This window comes from Xenopus laevis, chromosome 3L (assembly GCF_017654675.1).
Source record: "Xenopus laevis strain J_2021 chromosome 3L, Xenopus_laevis_v10.1, whole genome shotgun sequence".
NCBI classification, from domain to species: Eukaryota; Metazoa; Chordata; class Amphibia; order Anura; family Pipidae; genus Xenopus; species Xenopus laevis.
The window spans coordinates 160,453,319-160,476,651 of record NC_054375.1 but is presented as its reverse complement, the minus strand read 5'-3'; the positions used below and the strand labels follow the sequence as shown (position 1 = coordinate 160,476,651).

The window sequence follows — 23,333 nt, the reverse complement described above, 5'->3', positions numbered from 1 at the left end:
GCGATGATACTTGGTCTGATGAAGCAGAAGCAGATGGTGGATGAATGCCAGAAATCTCAGGAAAGGGATGTCCTTTCATCCTCCGAACTTTCAATTAATAACGATGGATGCGTCCGCATCAGGTTGTGGTGCTCACCTTGGAAACAAAATAGTCCAAGGAAAGTGGTCATTGTGGGAAAAGTCCTCAAATTTCAAAGAACTAAGAGCAGTTCATCTAGCATTGAGGAAATTCAAAAATCTGGTGAAAAACCAAAAAATCCTAATTCAGTCAGACAATACGACAACAGTATCGTATAAAAATCGACAAGGGGGAACGAGAGCTCCTTTATTAATGAGAGAATGCCAAAAGAGGATGTATTGGGCGGAGGAGAATCTAATTCTTCTGAGGGCAGTGCATGTAAAAGGATCAGAAAATCATCTTGCAGATCTACTCAGCAGGAAATTACTGGACCAGAAAGAATGGGAGTTGAATACTAAGTCTTTCATCAGATTGTGGAATTCTGGGGTTATCCTCAGATAGATCTAATGGCGTCCAGAATCAACAAGATGGTGGAGAAGTTTTGCTCTCTCTCAAAAGCAGACAATGCAAATTTCCTCAATGCAATTTCAATTCCTTGGAAATTCAGAATAGCATACCTGTTTCCACTTATACCGATGATCCAGAGAGTGATAAGGAAGATCAAGCGTCAGTCATTCTAATAGCCCCCTTCTGGCCAAGGAGGGTATGGTTCATGTATCTAATGATTCTGTCCAAAGGGAGGTACTGGAAGCCTCCACAGAGACCAGATCTGCTAATGCAGGGAGAGATGAATCATCCAGATCCTTTCAGGTGGAATTTGACAGCAGGAAATTTTGACAGAACAAGGTCTTTCTAAAAGTGTAATAAAAACTCTGCTACATTCAAGAAAACAATCTACATCTAAAGTTTATAATAAAGTTTGGAAAAAATGTCTTCAGCGTGGAGAAAAAAACATCCAGTACAAAGACTGTCCTGTTTCTGATATCCTGCAATTCCTACAAGATGGGTTTGAAAAAGGGCTTAAGCTAGCAACTTTAAAAGTTCATCTTTCTGCTCTCTCAGCAATTTCAGCTAGAGATTTTTCAGGGGATCCCCTGATAAGACGTTTCATAAAAGCTATCAGCAAATTGAGACCATCAACAAGAATACTCTTGTCTACATGGGACCTTAACTTGGTGTTGTCAGCATTGTGCAAAGAACCGTTTGAACCTCTACAAACGATCAGTCAAAAATATTTGGCATGGAAAACAGCCTTTCTGGTGGCCATTATGTCGGCTAGAAGAGTAGGAGAGTTACAAGCTCTAGCCCCAACTCATCCGTACACAATATTCTTTCCAGAGAAGGTGGTGCTTAGAACATTACCTTTCTTTAGGCCAAAAATTTCATCTACAGAAAACATAAATTATCAAATTGTACTTCCACCTTTTTTTCCCTCTCCTGCAGATGAAAAAGAAGAAGAGATAAATAAACTGGATGTAAAAAGGTGTCTACAAATTTATATAGAGAGAACAAAAGATTTCAGAAAATCTGAACATCTGTTTGTAACGTTTACAGGAAAGTCTAAAGGAAATAAAGCAGCAAAATCTACATTTCAGCTTGGGTGAAAGGTGCTATTTCCTTGGCATATACTTCATCGGGGAAAGATCCTCCTAATCAAATTAGAGCTCATTCAACTAGAGCTGTGGCAACATCGTGGGCTGAGAAAACATCTTTGAATATAGATGAGATTTGTAAGGCTGCCACATGGAATAACGTTTCTACGTTCGCAAGATTCTACCGATTGGACTTAGCAGCCTTATATGATGCAGCCTTTGGTAGCCAAGTTCTGGAGGCAGTGCTAAAGAGTCCTAAAAATCCCATCCCTTAATTCTAGCTTGCTAGATCCCTTTAAGTATGTGCTGCCTGAGGACTAAGGAAAATAAAAATAAAAGTATACTTACCGAAATTTTCTTTTTCTTAAGTCCGAAAGGCAGCACAAGTATACCCTCCCGAAAATAAAGAGTGTTTAGCATGAGTTGTTGTGTAATTATTGGGGACAGCTTGTGTATAACACTAGGGAAGGGGTGGAGAAGGAGGGGATATGTAGCAGAGTGTATTAATCGGATTGGTTGTCTTTTTCCTGTACTATAGGGATGGAGCAGGGCTTAACCCATTAAGTATGTGCTGCCTTTCTGACTACAGAAAAATAAAATTTCGGTAAGTATAATTTTATCTTTATTTCTGTTGGGAAAAGTAGAAGCTAGAACTTGATGTATTGCCTACAGTGCAGTCCTTTAGTGAAGCTCATTTAAAGAGGATTTATTTTGGTATACAATGACCATGGTCTCTGGTGTTCCCCTTTTATTTTAACTCGTCAATCCTCATTTCTCTTTGGGTAAAAGTTCACAGTATTAAAATCCATATAAATCATTTAAAGAGGAACACCACCCAAACACAACATAAACTATTTGAAAGGTAAACATAATGGGCCAGGTTCAGTTTGGAGAGAAAAAGTTATCTCATGGTTTATCATGTGAAAAGTCACGAATGAGATTCAGTTTGAGGAGAATAACATCTACTCCAAATTCCAGCCTTCTAGACTTCAATAGAATTGGCATGAGATAAACAGTGAGCAAAGTTTTTCTGAATTGAATTGCATCTCAAATTGAATCTCAGCCATGACTTTTCACGTGATAAACCTTTTTCTCACTGAATTGAATCTTGGTCAATGTTATGCAACTTTGCATTATCCATCAATTAAAAATATGCAGCCTTTTCCTGATTTTTAATGTAACACTAGGGTTTTGAACAGTTACCTAACCTGGGCCCGTGTTCTCCTGCTGACCTGGCTTATTACTTGAGACTCATATTATTCATATTTTTGGAGGGAAAAAATTAAAGTGATGATTATATCAGGGGTTTCTTTGTTGTGTTGGGCTCTTTCACAAATTTTGGTTCAGAAGCCAGAGTTCCCCTTTAATAGGTAATGAGATTTCTGGAGAGAGGTTGCAGGAGCATATCACTATCATTTAGACTTTGTGGGGTCCCTGCTAAATATTATCAAACCTGTTTGTTATAAATCTTTATAAAGAGCTGTGTAATGTAAAGGTGCTAAATAAATAAATATTGATGATGATTTGATGAAGATCATTTTATTGTTTTTTTGCTGTATTCAATGTCTAACTTCTCAATCATAGCAATAGTATATTGAAAAATAAATTGTAATTTTTGTAAATTTCGAATCATATATAAATAAAACATTGATAACTACACAGATAAAATATTTTAATTCCCTCAAGGATTGATAATTATCTCAGAGTCTCCTGGAGATTTCTCAGTAGGTTTCTCAGCTTCGGTTGTTACTGACACTGGTTAATAAAAGGAGATCTGTTCTTCACTGTCCAGTCAGTATCTGGTGTGGTTCTGGTAGGTACAAATCAGGTGAGTATAATATTCCAAGAACATCTTTCCTGTAAAGTGATTTCATTGGAAAGAAATGGTTGGGATTGTGTTAGCAAAATGGCAGGAGAAATGCAGAGCAGGTTACACATTGGGAGAAGCTCATGGACATCTTCCTATGGTTCCACAGTATCTGGGGTGGTTCTGGTAGGTGCAAATCAGGTGAGTATAATATTCCAAGAACATCTTTCCTGTAAAGTGATTTCATTGGAAAGAAATGGCTGGGATTGTGTTAGCAAAATGGCAGGAGAATTGCAGAGCAGGTTACACATTGGGAGAAGCTCATGAACATCTTCTTATGGTCCCACAGTATCTTGGGGTTTTACTTAATTCCTTCTCTTTTCTATATGCTTATTGGTTATTTTATACACACATTCTACTTAATTGAAATTTTATTTGGAAACTATGTTCTCTAATACTGTATCTTTAGCAATATTGTAATATTTCATTTCATGGATTTAGTTCATTTGTTCTTTGAGTTTATCTCTACATTCATCTATCTTTGTCCTTGTGGTTTCTGGCATCAAATAATTTCCAGAAGGAAATCAAAATCTGTTTTTCAGGGATGTTTCTAATATATTTTTTTATATATTGCAGATATAACCATGTAACTAAGTATATGTTTTTTTTTTTTCTGAATAACTTCCTAATGTTATAAAAGTGAAAAAAAGAAATCTGATGGGAGGAAGAATCAATTCAAAACATTTCTGAATCAGGTGAGTATAATAATCCAATAACATCTTTTCTGTGAAGTGATTTCATTAGATTCACTGAAATTCTATTTGGAAAATGTGTTCTCAAATACTGTTACTTTATCTTCAGCAATATTGTAATATTTTATTTCATGCATTTAGTTCATCAGTTCTTTGACTTTATTTTTACATTCATCTATATGTGTCCTTGTGGTTTCTGATAGAACATAATTTCCAGGATAAAATCAAAATCTGTTTTTCTGGGATGTTTCTAAAATATTTGTTTTTTTAAATTTACAGATATAAACATGTAACTAAGTAAATGGGTTTTTTTTTCGGAAGAACTTCCTAAAGTTATAAAAGTGACAAAAAGAAATCTGATGGGAGGAAGAATAGGTTCAAAGCATTTCTGAATCACGTGAATATAATATTCCAAGAACATCTTTCCTGTAAAGTGATTTCATTGGAAAGAAATGGTTGGGATTGTGTTAGCAAAATGGCAGGAGAAATACAGAGCAGGTTACACATTGGGAGAAGCTCATGGACATCTTCCTATGGTTCCACAGTATCTGGGGTGGTTCTGGTAGGTACAAATCAGGTGAGTATAATATTCCAAGAACATCTTTCCTGTAAAGTGATTTCATTGGAAAGAAATGGTTGGGATTGTGTTAGCAAAATGGCAGGAGAAATACAGAGCAGGTTACACATTGGTAGAAGCTCATGGACATCTTCCTATGGTTCCACAGTATCTGGAGTTTTTCTCTGGGATTTCATCCTCAATCCGTCTGTCTACATTATGGGGCATATTTATTAAGGGTCGAATTGAAAATTCAATTTGAATTTTCTAATTTTGTTATGGTCAAAACTGTCAAATTCAACTAGGGAATTATCCAAACTGAATTTGTGGGTTTTTTTTTAAAAAAAATGTTATTAGATTTTCGAGATTTATCAAACTCTGGTCCTTTAAGAATTCAAATTTGACTAGAATTTGACACCTGCCGAATTACTGTATAAGTCAATAGGAGAGGTCCAGTGACCAATATGGACATGTTTGTAGACTCCTAACATTCAAGTTTGGTCGAATTCAAATTGAATTTGATTTGAATTTTTGGGTTGTTAAAAATTTTAAATATTCAGTTTGTTTATTAAATAACCCCCAGTCAAATTTCAAATATATTCTAATTTAAGAGAGTTTAAAAAAATTCACAGGAATTCAAAATTCAACTCTTGATAAACGTGCCTCTATTGGGCAGATTTATCAAGGGTCGAATTTTGAATTTGAAAAACTTTGAAATTTGAATTCAAAAAGACCAATCGCAATTAAGTCAAAGGTTATGTTTTTTTGCCGAATAGCTCTGTTTTTGATCGAATAGGTTTGTATTCAGCCAAATATCGTATTCGATCGAATAGAAAAAACTTTAATCAGTGAGTTCAGGGGGTTAACAATCCAAGAACTCAAATCACTTGAAATTGGTCACGTTTTTAGGCAAACCCCTCCAAAAAAACCATCATGAAGATTATTAACATCTTCAGATGATTCAGATCAGAGCTATTTCCAAGGTGGGTTATAATCCAGTAAATCTCAAAAAATTCGAAATAGCTCAAAGAAGTCAATGGCAGAGGTCCCTGGAACCATTTGAAGATGTTAATAGCCTTCATGATGTTCAAGTGTTTTTCGGTGGGTTATTAGATCAATTCAAGTGTTTGGGTTGTTAACCCAACTTCACTAATTCAAGTTTTTTAAATTTGAGTTTTCTTAAAATAGAAACCGTTCAAGTTGGGCCACATTTACTTTTGCTCCAACTTGGACCTGCCCACAGACCTTTCTTGGATGGAAAATGCACTTCTGTCTCTTCCATAAGGCACACAGATTGTGGGGAAGAATTTTAAGATACCATTTGACCCATGTCTAGTGTCTTGGCAAGGATTTTTTAAACATATATTTTAACCTCGGAAGCGAGATTTCCAATGGCACTTCCAGAGGGCAGTGAATCTTCATATAGCCCTTATATAGCCCTTTACATCAGATGTCCTTTTCTTAAATGCATAATTACCTCCATTAAGGTTAAAGGGACATAAACTTGAATACCTCAAAATGATAAAAGCTTAATATACCCATACATATAAACACAAATAAAAACATTAAACATACAGTATATATAAGCAAGTGTTGCATAAATACATTTCTGTAATATTTCACAGCTGTATTAAACTTTTAAGATTAAAATAATCTTGCATTTTGTAATTTTTTTAAAAAAAGACGACTCAAATTACAACTCCAAAAGCTCTTATTATGCCAATATTTATTAATTCTGTCTGGAGCTCTAGTTTCTAAGGTAAACATCCACCAAATTTCTCTTTTTGATGAACGTTTCTTAAAATCTCCTTTTCTCTCATCCAGTTAGCAACGATTCTCTTTTTGGCTTTGTATGAGGAGTAAGAATAAATAGAATTCTTTAGCCTGTTTAGATCTCCTTCTTTTATGTGTGTTATCTATGAACACATAATATCTGCCAGTGAGTGTTAAGTGCCTTTTGAGTGGAATGTTTAGTTTACAACATTAATTGATGAAATGTTTGGAGCCATAATTGTTTAGTGAGGTGTAGATATGCACTTACTGTATTTAGATATGTTGATGGTGAATAGTTTCACCTTCTTAATTCATTATCCTTCTCATCTCTAAGAAAGAAATGATTGACATGCTCCCCTAAAGTATGAAAAAAAGAAACAAAGAGGGTCATTTCTGAACTTTTTCAGAGGGTTAGGCTTAGGGTCACTTATATCAGGGAATGTAAATGAAGGTCTAATAGAGTCAGAAAACTATCCATAAAATGTGCTCTTATCCTGTCAATGATGACTATTCGAATTCCTAAATCTGCATTTCATTCTGTTCCTCTGTGTATGATCCAGTTCTGTGCCCTTCTGACGTCCCGTGTATGACCCAACCCACCTAAATAATCCTCTGCCTTATTAATGTTCTCCTTCCAATGTTACTTGTTACACTAACGCTGATTGGTCACTGGAAACATGGGGCTGCGATTCTTTCTGCTCTCAACCCCCCCTCTAATTTGGGTCTGTTTGGATCTGAGCTTCTACACTAAGAGGTCGCTGGGAGTTTTCCTAGTGGAGGTAAATTCTTTCCAGTTGCACATTCTGGCTTCTGATGAAGTGACTAGCAGAGTCATAAAAACACATCAAGCCATGCTCTCCCCTGCCTTTATTCACTGTTTGTACCCAGTGATTTTGATCCTTAAATAAACTTTGAGTTTTATTAAGGCACCTGAAACAAGAGTCAAGTCCTGTGTATATTCAGGTGATCTTCAATAGATTTTCTATGTTTGACCATGTGATCAGAGTGGTTTGGATCAACCAGCAGCAGGTAATTGGCTGTCTCCCCTTCTGCATTGCAATTATTAATGGGATTTTATCATGATATTTATGGGGTAGTTTTTATTTCTAAATGACAGTGTATATTTTACAAATAACTCACTCTACCATATTCATTTTTTCCCTGAACCAACAATTTTTTTAAGGTTGAATATTGGTGTGTAGACAGCCATCTCAGGTCATTATGCCTAATCCTGAGCATTCAGAAAGAAAGGGCACTTTACAATGGAACTGCTTTCAGATAAACTTTTTCATACTCAATATAACTGGAGGAGTTGAGGTGGGACTTGTATTTTTACTATTGGGTGTTGTTCTCATATCCATCACTAGATGGTGCATGGGAGCATTCTAGCAATGTAGGTGTCAGGGAGCTGTTGACCTGTTACATTCCCACTGTTCTGTTGATGGGCTGAGGTAAGGGGGATGGTATAACTACAACTCACAGTGCAGCAGTAAAGAGTGACTGAAGTTTCTCAGAGCACAAGTCACATGCTTGTGAGTATATGGGAAACTAAGATTCAAAGTTAAATATAAAAAAAAGATGTTTGCTTTTTTTTTAAGATATGCATTTCAATGTAGAATTGGCTGAAGAAATACAATTAACTGATGAGTTTCGAAAAAAAAGTTTTCCCATGTCGGAATCCCTTTAAACTGGTTTTATCCACAAAATATTTAGTATGGAATGTTAGCTTGGGGAAATACAGTAAGTCAATCAGGTACATCTGTTTTCAATATATACCCCAAATTGTATTGAACGCTAGCTAAACCCCAGTGGAATAATCTGAAAATGTTACCCTGATGGACAAGTTCCTGATCCAGTTGCATGAACAAAGAGCATGGAGTAACATTTCCACATCAGATGGGATTTGCTGCATTGTGCTGTTGGTTCTGGAGAGTTTTTTCTAGCAATACAACTCGATTATTTGTGTCATACCCCCAAAACACTATTCAACAAATGGGCTTAGTTTGCTCCCCAGTGTGTGCAAAATGATTCCAACTCATCAGAAGTGAGGGCTGTTTTACCAGCTGTGATGGGTCTATTGGAAGTCACATGATTTTACTTAATCGTTATATATTTTGTAATGTAGTAATTGTGTTACTGTGGTTAGTTTTTTTGTGCCTAACATTTATTTCATATTTAAAATAAATAAAACCACAATCAAACTCCCATACCCGATTTTACCTTATTAATTATTAAAAAGAGGTAAATTTAATCGGTTCAGGTAAACACTCGATAAAACTGATCAAAAACCCAAATTATACACACTTTTTGGGGCTTTCTTCCTGAATCGCTAAATTTTTTCAGCTTTTTCCTGAAAAGCCTGCATTTTTCGGATTTTTGCCAGAACAGCTTGAAATTATCAGATTTTCGGGCTAATTCTAGCCCAGACCACAGAAACTTCAAAATTGTATAGGGACCTCTGCCATTGACTTATACACAGTTTTGGCAGGTTTAAGAAGGATTTTCAGATTTAAAAATCAAGTTTTTTATAATAAAAACTAAAAATTTGAGGTTTGACTTAAAAAGCCCAACCAGAGTTTTGTAAATACAGTAACCACCAAACAATAAACTATGAAATATATCTTATGAATCTCATTTCATGTCCTTGTACTAACAGATTCCACTTACCTTCATTTTTTTAAGGGTTTCTCTGATGTCTGTACTTTTCAGGCTGTAAATAATGGGGTTAGTCATAGGGATCACCAAAGTAAACATCAGAGAGAGAACTTTGCTTATGGTCTGTGACTGTCCTGTGGGGGGAACCACATAAATAGCAATTATACTCCCATAAAATATGGAGACCACAGTCAAGTGGGAGCTGCAGGTGGAGAAGGCTTTTTGTCTCCCGGTATTGGACACTATCTTTAGGATTGCATGGGCAATACACATATATGATACAATGATGAGTATAAAGGGACATATAACCACAGGGAATGACTGTATGATTTCTTCTAATTGAACAAAAGAGGTGTCTGAGCAAACAAGCCCAAGAAGGGGAAAGAAATCACAAAAGAAATGATTAATGGTGTTTCGATCACAAAACTGTAACATTGTTATTAGATTCACTGAAAGGACTCCAATGCCAAAACCTGTAGCCCATGATATGAGAATGAATGTAACACAAACCCTGTGGGACATTATAGAAGAGTAACGCAGTGGGATACAGATGGCCACATATCTGTCATAGGACATTACTGCTAGAAGCAAACACTCAAAAGCTCCTGGGACAGAGAAAAAAGAAAACTGAGTGACACAGCCAATAAATGATACAGTGACTCCTCCATTAATTACACTTTTGAGCAGAGTTGGTACAATAACAGTGGAGTTTAGGAGATCACATAGGGACAACTGTTGGAGAAAGAAGTACATGGGGGACTTGAGGTTCCGGCTGGAGGACACCAACACAATGATGAGGACATTCTCCCAAACTGTAATAATGTAAATCAGAAGGAACAGAGAGAACAGGGGAATCTTGAAGTTATGGAGATTCTGAAATCCCAAGAGAACAATCTCACTGACCAACGTCTGGTTCTTCTCATTCATTGCCTATTGGGAACATAAACATAATTAAAAGTTGCATCTATATTCACATTTACTCATGTTTTAGCCATTACCAGCAACTGTTTCCTTTTCCATCACCTTATTTTTTCATTTACCTCACTGGGGATTTCTGTTATACAAATGTCATACTCCTTTTCCCATAGAATTGAGAGAAAGATCTACTGTAATGGCTGCTGTCATTGCTCAGAATAATTTGAATGGCTTCAAGAAGTGTTGTATAAATCCTTTCTTTCTTGTATCCAAACTAAAATCCTACAGACTAATATAAATATTGTCAGTAGCTAAAACGTTCACTCTCCCACTCATATTCTATAATGTTTACAAACTGTTCCTCTACAGTCAACATTGATTTGGGGGGGTCAATACAACAAGCAAAATCCCCCAACCTACATATCAGAATCTCTGGAGGTAGAATGATCTCTCCTGTAGAATAGATTCAACAACCAGTCTCCACCAGTACTAAGATGGACTATAAGATAGAGATTGGCTGTTTTATGGTATGAAATGATGCCCAGTGCTGATACTATAAAAGTTGGTAAAACTACAGAAATGGAAATTCGTCTCTGCAATGGTGGACCTTTACCAAATATGTGGGAGGTGGGGCACAGATACATTAATGAGAAAAACTATTTCTTATTAATGCTGCAGATTGCTGAAAGTATTGCTGACGGTGGCTATAGTTGCCTCTGTATAGTCTAATTGTTGACCCACCAGGGATTTTCTTCTGATGTTGCCTTTTCCCAGATTTTCCCTCTCCAGTAGCAGCATCTCCCTTTCCCCCAAATGTTCTACTGTACCTCTGGTAACTCTGTATATCTACAAAGTCCCCCCTTGGAGGCTACTGAAGGGTTCAAATGAACACAGATCCAGGTACATGTGCACCCAAGCTTTCTACTCCAGACTGGGTCTTCTTCTCCCAGCAGTTGTGCTTGATTGTGCCCAGCAGTGCAAATAAAAATAAATTGAAAAAAAATAGAAGTAACAATTGAAAAAAAAAAGCTAGATGGGCCCCTGATCACACTGCTCATATAGGCTACATCCTAGGGGAACCTGTGCACCAATCTGCCCCTGTCGGTACCAGTGGATTTCTTTATAATCTTTCAGTTATTCTTTCTACAAAGCCATGACCTCAAATATCCAACCAACTACTCCTACCAGCTCTCTCAGTTTGGAATTGTACCACTAACTGCCTTTATGTTAATTAAACTTTTATCATGCTGATGATGATATCTCCTTTCTCCTCTTAATAATGAATGACTTATCTCCCCCATCCCCCTGTTACATGGTTACTTCTTTATTTTCTATGTTTGTTCCTATAACATTACTGACCTTACAGTGGTGATCTGTCTTTTACCTCTTTCTGAAATGAATCACTCATTCACCCTCTCTTGGTAGAGAATCCCATAACCTGACTGTCCAGTAAAGAAACCCTTTCTATGCTGATGGTGAAATCTCCTTTCCTCCTGACCAATGAATCCCTCACCTTGGTAGGGAATTACTTATCCTGACTTTTCCTAAGCTAATTGATGAAATATATCTTCCATAATCTTATCACATATCTATTGTGCCTGCACCCTGTGGCATGACAGTTCATTAGTCAGTTGGAGAGTTGAAGAAAAATACAAATACGTTCTTATAGAAAATACCAGAACCCCCCAGATACAGTGGAACCATAGGAAGATGTCCATGAGCTTCTCCCAATATGTAACCTGCTCTGTATTTCTCCTGCCATTTTGCTAACACAATCCCAACCATTTCTTTCCAATGAAATCACTTTACAGGAAAGATTTTCTTGGAATATTATACTCACCTGATTTGTACCTACCAGAACCACCCCAGATACTGTGGAACCATAAGAAGATGTCCATGAGCTTCTCCCAATGTGTCACCTGCTCTGCATTTCTCCTGCCATTTTGCTAACACAATCCCAACCATTTCTTTCCAATGAAATCACTTTACAGGAAAGATGTTCTTGGAATATTATACTCACCTGATTTGTACCTACCAGAATCACCCCAGATACTGACTGGACAGGAAAGAACAGATCTCCTTTTATTAACCAGTGCCAGTAACATCCACAGCTGAGAAGCCTACTGAGAAATTGTCAAGCTACTCTGGGGTTTGGTATAATTGCCAATCCTTGGGGGAAATCTGATAATTTATGTTTATAATAAACAATTCAAGATATTTTATTATTCAAAAATGTTTTTTTTCTTTTTGTCACTATGATAGATTGCATAAGTTAACCAAAGTAGATGCTGAGTGAGCATGTGTATGCTCAATAATATTTTTGTGAAGTATATCCATTATCCATAAACAATTGCATACGAATACCAAAAAATGATTAGGGTGTGATGGTATGCACATGTGTTGCGTATGCAGTGAGTGTGTTTAATTGTTTTGTGGTGTTCTGGTGTGTGTCCCTTGGTTTTTAGCCACATATAACATTAAATGTTAATTTGTATATCAGCTTAGGTAATGGAAGTAATTTTTTGGGTTGAAGCCAATTGAACTGGGATGCTGGGGTGTGAGGAAAGGCACAAAATTGAGATTCCATAAGTTCCATCATAAGGTGACTAGTTCCATACTGACCAGGGGGTTAAGGACCATATTGCACTTTACTTCCGTTACTTAGTACTACAAGGAATCCAAGATTGTTTGGCCTGCAACAAAAGTGCTGCTACTGGGAGACCCATTTTCATCATTGATATTAGAACTATAGGAGGACATTCACTATTGTAGTATTAGTCCAGTTTCTCTCACGTGTAACCCTGTAGTTGAGCATTATACACACAGGATAAGGTGGAGCACACTGGATGACTTGCAGGAGAATGATCCCTTTGTTATGTGTTCCTGCTGGCAATGTGGTATAGGTACCTAGTCTGGAGTATAAATGTGAGTGCAGCTTTTACACCTTGCTTGCTTGTAGGTACATGTGTCACTTACTGCTGGGCCCCTGGAGACACACAATGAGTTTTTTAAGGTATAGTGAGTGTCTGTTTGCCAGCAGGGGTCTGAATATATTTCACAGTCTGTCATCCTCGTGTATCAGGAGCTTGAGTTCCTTCATGATTTTGCCCAAGGTCTCTAGGTGTGGACTATACATGGCAAGAAGGGAGGCCCAGTTATTATTTGTTGATTGCTTGTATTGGAGAATTGATCCATAGTTCTGGATTGATGACTCAGTTTCAACTAGGCATTAATTATATTTCCCCGGTCACTGCGGCAGTTATCACACTAAGGGTGTTTTCCAACTCCCACACGCTGGGTCATCAAAATCCACTCCAATTAGACACTTACCTCTCCTTTATATACTCCTCCCGACCCTCTCCTCTTGTCTTTTTTCTGTCCTCACAAGGCTGGATAGGATAGTTTTTTTTTGGCTCCGAAGTTACCAGTGAAATCAGTCTTGACCCCCGAAAAAGACTGGGTAATGTGTTTCCTCATAGAGGGTGCCTACTGGTCAAAAACCGGTATCTGCAGTGCAGGAAACAGGGAGCACATCCCACGTGTTACACTGGGAGACTGGGCGGTAGTAGTGACGTCATCTAGTGGGCGAATTTGACCCGTTTCGTTTCGCCAAAAATTCACCACCGACTAAATGTCGCAGACGCCCATTAAAGTCTATAATTGTTTTGCCACGCATCTTTTTTTTTTGACACACGACGCCATACAAGTCTATGGGCGTCATTTTTGCGGCGAAACAAGGTGAAAAAATTCGCCCATCCCACATGTAGTAATCGGTGAATACATTAGCCTGACACAAATTTGTGGGAAATTTGCCTGGTTTCGCCGCTGGCAAATAAATTTGCATAGCTCCCGCAAATTTCACTGGCGCAAAAATTTTGGACGCATGGCCGAAAATTTACTTGCATCAAAATCGCCATGCATCAACACTGTTTGGACATGCATTGACCTTAATGGCAGCATCAAAATTGATGCAAGTGACTTTTCATACACATGTCCATTTTGCGGGCATCAATTTTTGAGTTTCATTAATCTTTTGCCGTTTCACGAATTTCACAGGTAATTCGTGATCACTAGTGATGTGCTCAAAAAAGGAGGTGCCATGTTACTTTTGGGCAGACAGCTAGTTTCACTAAGACATGTAAAATGATGCGTCTTCTGGTGCGCTTAAGTATAGGCGCATAGCAAGGGGAATGCATTCAAGATGTGGGAGAGTTGTTTGCAGGTGCAAGGAACCTAACAGAGCGGGATCTAACAGGTCAGCAGGTTAATAACAGATTGGATAATGATATATCGGGCAATGGTTCTACAAATGTAATTTGATTTTTTTTCAGCCTCATTTCAAACATGGAGCCTCAGGTGCCTAGTAGCCCAGAAAATGCTGCCCATAGTATCATGAGGTGAACCATTTAAAGAAAGAAGTTGTTTTATTTTTGTTTTCACTCTCTTTTTTTGAGTAAGAGGGGGCATAATTGAATCATTTTTATTTTCTTCTTTTTTCTGTACCAAAGTGTGTCTTCACCTAAAAAAAGAACCAATAAAGAGAAAAACAAATATTGTGAAGCATGTGAAAACCCAGCACCGAAACACTCAAAATGATGTGAGCAGTGGTTTTGTAGATCATCTTGTAGAGTCTGCAGCAGATACGGCAGAGATTATGAGATGGATTAAAGAAGCAGTAACAGAAGGAGTTAGAGCTGCTACCAAGAGATCTAGAAATGAGATCGACCCGGAACCGGTTGTTAACACTCAAAGTGAACATAGCCAAGATCTTAGTGGAGTGATGTTGTAAACAAAGATGAAGAGGATTTTAGAGAAGAATCCATGGGTGGTTCTTTTGAGTAAAATTGTGTGGAACCATTAATTAAGGCTGTAAGGGCACAATTAAATCTACCAGAAACAGGCACAAATTGCTACATTTAACTAATTTAAGTCACTTAAAAGGGATGAATTTCGATTTCCAATTCTTAAGGTCATTAAGAACATTGTAGTAAAAGAATGGGAAAAAACAGAGGGAAAGTATCCTGTACCCACAAGGTTTCACAAGACGTATCCTTTTCCGGAAGATGAAGAACAGTAGCCCGTTTGTCAAGGAAAACAGCACTACCGGGAGGTGATGTAGGAAAATACATGATACAGTTTCTGTGTGAACATGAATGGGAGATAAATCAACAGTCAATTTGTTCCAACTCAAGATATGATTTATCTAGGAGCAAGTGATGATTAACTTACTGGAGCAAAAGAAGGAGAAACTAAAAGCAAAACAATAAATTAATTGCTGAAGAAATCTACAATAACGCCCAGAGAAAAAAATGCCCATGTTAAAATGGACAAGATGGCGCATAAGACCATTACAGCAGTGTTTTCTGCAACCGTGGAGGAGACTAGATGCAAATTGGGAGCAGAAAATAATCTTGACACAAGAAGTGAAACAAGAACTGAGATGGTGGTTGTCAAACAGAAATTTGGACAGAGGAGTATCTCTCAAACAAACACATTGGACAATGTTAGCAACAGATTCTAGTCCTCAGGGCTGGGGAGCCCATGGGAATCAATTCATTCTTCAAGGCTCTTGGAAAAGGGAAGACCAGTTCTTACCAACCAATGTACTAGTCTAGAACTAGAGCAGTGGGGAGAGCGATACAACAACTGGATCACAAGTTGAGAGGGATAACCCTATTGGTCAGATCGGACAATCTAGCAACAGTGATTTACATAAAGAAACAAAAAGATGATTGGAACAAAAAGAAATCCCCTCTTTATCAAGGACGTGTTTAGGATTGATTAAGGGATCCGTAAAAGTTATAAAAGGGTATTGCAGGATTATACCACGTGTTTAAACTAGAAAGATTATTTTTATGTAATTCAAGTCAAATGTTACCTCCATAAACAGCACTTAATGATATAAAAATAGTATAGTAATGAAGAGTGTTAGTGCAGTAATTCCTTTCCAATGGCTTAATCTCTTGAAATAGCTAAATACTCAGTTTAAAGTGACTGATTTGGATAAATAAATAGTGATGGGAATTTATTCGGCAGGCGTGAATTTGCAGCGAATTTACGCGATTCGCCCCCTGCGAATAAATTAGCGAAACGGCCACAAAAATTCGTTGGTGAAAATTCGCCGGCGTAAAAAAAGAAATGGACGCCGGCGTCAGTTTTTTTGGGCACCGACGCATTTTCGCCAAAAAACGGACGCCGGCGTCAAAAAAACACACACCGGTGTCAAACGCTGATTTATCGCCGCTTCGCGAATTTCGCACGAAATTCACGAATTTTTCGGCAAAGCGAAACGGCGCAAATTCGCCCATCACTATAAATAAACCAAAGTTAAAACTTTTCAACCCCTAGTGATTCATTCCCACCATTGTATAAACTTATAAATTATACTGGGTTAAGTAAAGTGCCCAATTAATAAATTATAAAGTGCCTAATTAACAATTCATCCTCTTAAGACTTAAAGCAGTTAATTACTCAGTTGATTGCTAATTTTAATGAACCAGAATTATAAACTTTCCATACACTGGTAATTAATTCCCACCATTGTGTGTACTCTAAATATTATTGGGTTGATTATAGTGCCCAATTAATAAATTGTAAAACATATATGAAGGGGCACATTTACCTAGGGTTGAATATCGAGGGTTAATTAACCCTCGATATTCGACCGTCGAAGTAAAATCCTTTGACTTCGAATATCGAAATCGAAGGATTTACCGCTATTCCTACGATCGAACGATCAAAGGAATAATCATTCGATCGAAGGATTAAATCCTTCGAATCGAACTATTCGAAGTATTTTAATCCATCGATCGAACAAAATTCCTTCGATCAAAAAAACCTTGGAAAGCCTATGGGGACCTTCCCCATAGGCTAACATTGGCCTTGGTAGGTTTTAGGCGGCAAAGTAGGGGGTCGAAGAATTTTTTAAAGAGACAGTACTTGGTCTATCGAATAGTCGAACGATTTTTAGTTCGAACCGTTTGATTCGAAGTCGAAGGTCGTAGTCGAAGGTTGAAGTAGCCCATTCAATGGTCGAAGTAGCCAAAAAAACATTCGAAATTCGAACTATTTTTCCTCTATTCCTTCACTCGAGCTAAGTAAATGGGCCCCTAAGTGTCAGATTTACCAATTTAACCAGTAGAGTTCATGTAAATGCTCAGATTTCATAAGTAGGAAAATGAATTGTAAGAGGGTGGAGAAGTCCCGGGGTCACTGTCTGATATTTTCTATCTGCAGGACCCCACAAAGATGGAGAAGCCTCTGGGACTGTGGTCTCAGAAATGACCTTGTCTAACTAGATTCAAGAGCTAACTTCCCTATCAAACCACAAATCCCAGTGCACTTAAGAGAGAAAACAGATTGGAGAATAGTACATAGAATATCTGAGCAACAAGAGAGAAAACATCGCTTCCCACAGTTTTTGTTAAAATGGTTTGAAGCGTCTATATAAAGTTAGCTGCCGACGCGCGTTTCGCTAGATAGTTTTTTTACAGTCAATGTGTGTGGTTTTAAGACACTGACTATAAGCTTTCTCTGTAGTGTCCTCCACATTGCGCAACCTTCCTTCCAGCGTATTGACATAGTTGTGCAACATATCCAAACGGCGTACTGATGTCATTGGCATTAACGTTGGGACTCCGCTCCTCTATCATATCATCTGCTTAAAGATCTCGTGAGATTTGCAGACTTACGGGGTTATTAACTAAGCCCCAAATGCAAAAATCATGAAGAATTTGTGATTTTTTCTCCATCTTTGTGGGGTCCAGCAGATAGAAAATGTCAGACAGTAACCCCGGGACTTCTCCACCCTCTTACAATTCATTTTCCTACTTATGAAATCTGAGCATTTACATGAACTCTACTGGTTAAATTGGTAAATCTTAATATAAATTGGTAAAACTTAATATATTTTTTACAATTTATTAATTGGGCACTGTATTCAACCCAACAATATTTAGTTTACACAATGGTGGGAATTAATTACCACTGAATGGAAAGTTTATAATTCTGGTTCATTAAAATTAGCACTAAACTGAGTAATTATCTTGTTTAGGTCTTAAGAGGATGAATTGTTAAATTGGACACTTAGGGGCAGATAAAAAAAACCCTCGAATTCGACCCTCGAAGTAAATCCTTCGAATTTCGAAAATCAAAGGATTTTACGCAAAGCTAAAATCCTTTGATCAAACGATAAAATCAAAGTAATTGTAATTGGCGAAGTATGAAGTCAAAGTATTTTTTAAAGAGACAGTACTTTGATTATCGAATGGTCGAATAGTTGAACGATTTTTACTTTGAATCGTTCCAATCATTCGATTAGATCGAATTAGATCGAATTTGACCAATCCGATGATTGAAGTACCCAAAAAAATACTTCGAAATTCACATTTTTTTCCATTCAAATTATTCACTCGAGCTAAGTAAATCTGCCCCTAAATCACTTTATAACTTATTAATTGTGCACTTTACTTAACCCAGTATAATTTATAAGTATATACAATGGGGGGAATGAATCACTAGGGATTGAAAAGTTTTAACTTTGGTTTATTTATTCAAATTAGTCACTTTAAACTGAGTATTTAGCTATTTCAAGAGATTAAACCATTGGAAATGAATTACTGCACTAGCAATCATCATTACTATACTATTTTTATATCATTAAGTGCTGTTTATGGAGGTAACATTTGTCTTGAATTACGTAAAAATAATCTTTCTAGTTTAAACACATGGTATAACCCTGCAATACCCTTTTATAACTTTTACAGATCCTTTAATCAATCCTAAACACGTGCTTGATAAAGAGGGGATTTCTTTTTGTTCCAATCATCAATCTTCAATTTACTGACGCAAGTCAGATCCATCTCTTTAATCAATCCCAAAATACCAGTAGATAGATTTTCTCTTCAATTAATGGATTGTAAGCTGTATTGAAATGGGGTAAAGGCCCACTCTACAAGGGCAATCAGTGCTTCTTGGCCATTTCAGGCTGACGTCCCAATGGGAGAAGTAGATCAAGCAACTTGGAGTTCTGCAAATTACTTCCCTAAACATTATCATTTGGATGTTAAGTCTACTAATAAGGCAAATATAGGCTTAAAACTATTAGAGTCGGTGTGTAACTCAAAATAATGCTTTCTTACAAGCAGCAAATTTGAATTCTTATTGAAACCCACCCTAATAAGATTGCTGAGGTATATAAACCTTAGTGGGATGGCTGCCACAGTGACCGGGAAAAATGGAAAATTTAACTTCATCCTTACCGAAATTTTCTTTTCCTGGTTACTGTGGGCAGCCATTACACTAAGCCCTCCCAAAAAAAAAAGAGCTTGGACAAAAGAAAAGAGGAGAGGGTTGGAAGGAGTGTATAAAGGAGAGGTACGTGTCTAATTGGCTTGGATTTTTGATGACCTGTCCAATCAGCGTGTGGTTAGTGTAATGTCTGCCCACAGTAACCAGGAAAAGAAAATTTCAGTAAGTGTGAAGTCAAATTTTCCATTTTACCTGTACAGAGGATCCTGGCTAAGGAAGGTTGATCAATATCTATACAGGAAAATATCTATACAGAAAGTCACTGTTTGTTCATATACACAGATCATATGAATGAAGAGCCGCATGAGGCTCTGGAGCCGCGGGTTGCCTACCCCTGATCTAGAATAAGTGATAGCTTTTATTGGTTAATTTAGTAGATTATAGAATGCAAGCTTTCAAGACTATTTTGACTCCCTGTTTCAGGCACAGTATATAGAGCAACAGAAAAATCCCATATCTGTAAAATTATTTCTGTATAGATATTGAACAACCTTCCTTAGCCAGGGTCCTCTGTACAGGTAAATATAACACTGATGCATTAATCCAGATTAATCCTCCTCCTAGATAACTGGGCCTCCCTTCTGGCCATGTATAATCCTAGAGACCTTGCACACGAATGGGCACGAGATACCCCTGAAACCTCCACTTACAGTGGCTTTTTAATTTATATGTTTTTTAAGGCAATAGTCCTGCACTGCATAATTGTGAATATGCAGTGAGTTTGGTGTGGTGTTGTAGATGGACTTGACCCTAGCAACCAGTTTTATTCTTTATTAATTAAAAGTTACGTTTTAAATTACTAAGCAGCTCTAATTGATATCACCTGAACTGGTTTGCATTGAAGTCGAGGCCTGTACCCCAGATTCTTTTGGGTTACAGTCCAAAACTCCTGATTTTTCTTGTGGTGTATTGAGTAATTACAAACCTGCGGGTGTAATACTATGGTGTTTAAGTTGCTCTAATAGTACCAGTAGACCCACTTCTCAGAACTTCCATCACCTCACAAATAGACATTAATTATATTAACCTGTATAGAGGAACTTTACTGAGGGACTTTGATCAATATCTGATTTTACACATGCTTGTCAGTTTGATATTGTTTTTAATTCTGTGCTAGTATTTATATTTATTATTATTTTTCAGTTTCTAAATTAACCGTGTCTGAAGGAGGGACCTACGTGAAAGCTTCATTTTATACTCTTCTGAGGTAGCCAGTTAAAGGTATCACCTAAACTATATTTTCTGACTTTGATCTATAGCTAACATGGTGCAACATTCTGCTACTATAAAAATATAGGTACAGTAGTATGTTACCAATCTCTACTATTTTAGTAAGCTCCCCAGGATCTGCCTTGCTGGGCTAGTGGAGTCACTTCTCTCTAAGAAAAAGTTGCAACCAGATGAGCATATGACAATAAACTTTGGGTATTTTTCAACACAAGACAAACACTCCTGAATTCCTTGTAGTACTAAGCAAGGGAAGTAAAGTGCAATATGGTCCTTAATCACCTGGTCAGTAAGGAACTGGTCACCTTATGATGGAATTTACACATCTGTCATAGGGGGGGGAAGAAAAAACCTGGTTGAATATTAAAATATCTTAAAATGTTTATTACTAACATAAATAATTAGATTTTTCCCAAAGGATTGGCAATCATTACACACCCCAGTGTATCCTAATAATATCTCAATAGGTTTCCCAGCTTTGGTTGTTACTGGCACCACTTTATAAAAGGAGATCTGTTCTTCCCTGTCCAGTCAGTATCTGGGGTGGTTCTGGTAGGTGCAAATCAGGTGAGTATAATATTCCAAGAACATCTTTCCTGTAAAGTGATTTCATTGGAAAGAAATGGTTGGGATTGTGTTAGCAAAATGGCAGGAGAAATGCAGAGCAGGTTACACATTGGGAGAAGCTCATGGACATCTTCCTATGGTTCCACAGTATCTGAGGCAGTTCTGATAGGTGCAAATTAGGTGAGTATAATATTCCAAGAACATCTTTCCTGTAAAGTGATTTCATTGGAAAGAAATGGTTGGGATTGTGTTAATAAAATGGCAGGAGAAATGCAGAGCAGGTTACACATTGAGAGAAGACCGTGGGCATCTCCTTATGGTTCCACAGTATCTGGGGCAGTTCTGGTGGGTGCAAATCAGGTGAGTATAATATTCCAAGAACATCTTTCCTCTAAAGTAACTTCATTGGAAAGAAATGGTTGGGATTGTGTTAATAAAATGGCAGGAGAAATGCAGAGCAGGTTACACATTGGGAGAAGCTCATGGACATCTTCCTATGGTTCCACAGTATCTGGGATGATTCTGGCAGGTGAAAATCAGATGAGCATAATATTCCAAGAACATCTTTCCTGTAAAGTGATTTCATTGTAAAGAAATGGTTGGGATTGTGTTAGCAAAATGGCAGGAGAAATGCAGAGCAGGTTACACATTGGGAGAAGCTCATGGACATCTTCCTATGAGTCCACAGTATCTAAGGTGGTTCTGGTAGGTGCAAATCAGGTGAATATAATATTCAAAGAACATCTTTCCTTTAAAGTGATTTCATTGGAAAGAAATGGTTGGGATTGTGTTAGCAAAATGGCAGGAGAAATGCAGAGTAGATTACACATTGGGAGAAGCTCATGGGCATCTTCTTATGGTTCCACAGTATCTGAAGTTTTTACTCTGGGATTTCATCCTTAATCCTTGTTTCTACATCGTAGGTTTTTTTTTATTAAAATCCAAATTTTTTTTCACTGGAAAACTGTTTTAGAGGAAAAAAATACTCTATTGAGATTTATTATACCACAATACTAAAAAAAGCCCAGATCCATAAATAAGCCATCTCAGGCCTGTTGAGGTCTTGTATAAGTAATTGGGAGAGACACTTTTCTTTATTTGAAGTTTAAGGGGCCGATTCACTAACTTCGAGTGAAGGATTCGAAGGTAAAAAACTTAAAATTTCGAAGTTTTTTTTGGGCTACTTCGACCTTTGACTACGATTTCGAATCAAAGGATTCGTAGTAAAAATCGTTCGACTATTCGACCATTCGATAGTCAAAGTACTGTCTCTTTAAAAAAAACTTCGACCCCCTAGTTCGCCATCTAAAAGCTACCGAAGTCAATGTTAGCCTATGGGGAAGGTCCCCATAGGCTTGCCTAACTTTTTTTGATCGAAGGATATTCCTTCGTTCGTTGGATTAAAATCCTTTGAATCGTTCGATTCGAAGGATTTTATTGTTCGATCGAAGGAATTATCCTTCGATCGTACGATCGAACTATCTGCGCTAAATCCTTCGACTTCGATATTCAAAGTCGAAGGATTTTAATTCCTAGTCGAATATCGAGGGTTAATTAACCCTCGATATTTGACCCTTAGTGAATTGGCCCCTTAGTGTTGTGCGGTAGGTTTAGCCAAAAAATCCTTCTTTTTCTGGGTTTTCAGGCAAAAACTCAAGAAAAAAGAGCAATTTGGGACAAAGCCAGAAAAATTCGAGTTTATCACATTTTTCGATGATCCAATTAAATTGTGTTTTTTATTAATAAATAAGCTAAAATCGGGCATGGGAGCTTGGTCGTTGGTTTTAAAATAAATATTAGATAAATTCAGATTTTAGTAAATATTTGTCTAAACTATTTGTCTGTTTGTTATTTACTGTCTATTTATGTTATTATATTAAAAAATGCACAAATTACAGAAGTAAAATATTGTCTTATTCGTATACTGTACTGCATAACAAAACATCATAATTTGCCACATTATGTACATTTTCCAGTCATATTCTTTTTTATGTTCCATGAGCTGAGGTTCATTTATTGTTATCGGGGGAGGCAAATTTATTAAAAATAGAATTTCAAATTCATGTTTTTTTAAACTCTATTATATTTGATTTTACTCGAAATTCGAATGGGGGTTTTTTTATTAAAAAATTTGAATTGCTAAAATTCGGACAAATATTTC

The 23,333-nt window shown here is 37.1% G+C and overlaps 1 protein-coding gene across 1 annotated transcript; it reads right to left on the bottom strand.

Annotated features, from left to right (window-relative positions):
• Positions 1 to 2,517: 2,517 nt before the first annotated feature.
• Positions 2,518 to 10,081, bottom strand: LOC108710531 (olfactory receptor 10C1). The gene is made up of 2 exons (XM_041585724.1): positions 9,167 to 10,081; positions 2,518 to 2,598 (listed from the first exon to the last, which is right to left on the bottom strand). The coding sequence occupies exons 1-2, from the start codon at positions 10,079 to 10,081 to the stop codon at positions 2,518 to 2,520; spliced, it is 996 nt and encodes a 331-aa protein (XP_041441658.1).
• Positions 10,082 to 23,333: the final 13,252 nt, after the last annotated feature.

Coding starts and splice junctions, on each gene's coding strand:
- LOC108710531 (XM_041585724.1), bottom strand. CDS start 10,081: ATGAATGAGAAGAACCAGACGTTGGTCAGTGAGATTGTTCTCTTGGGA. Junction 2,599..9,166: donor AAACCCTTAAAAAAATGAAG/GTAAGTGGAATC, acceptor ATTCTATTGAAG/TCTAGAAGGCTGGAATTTGG.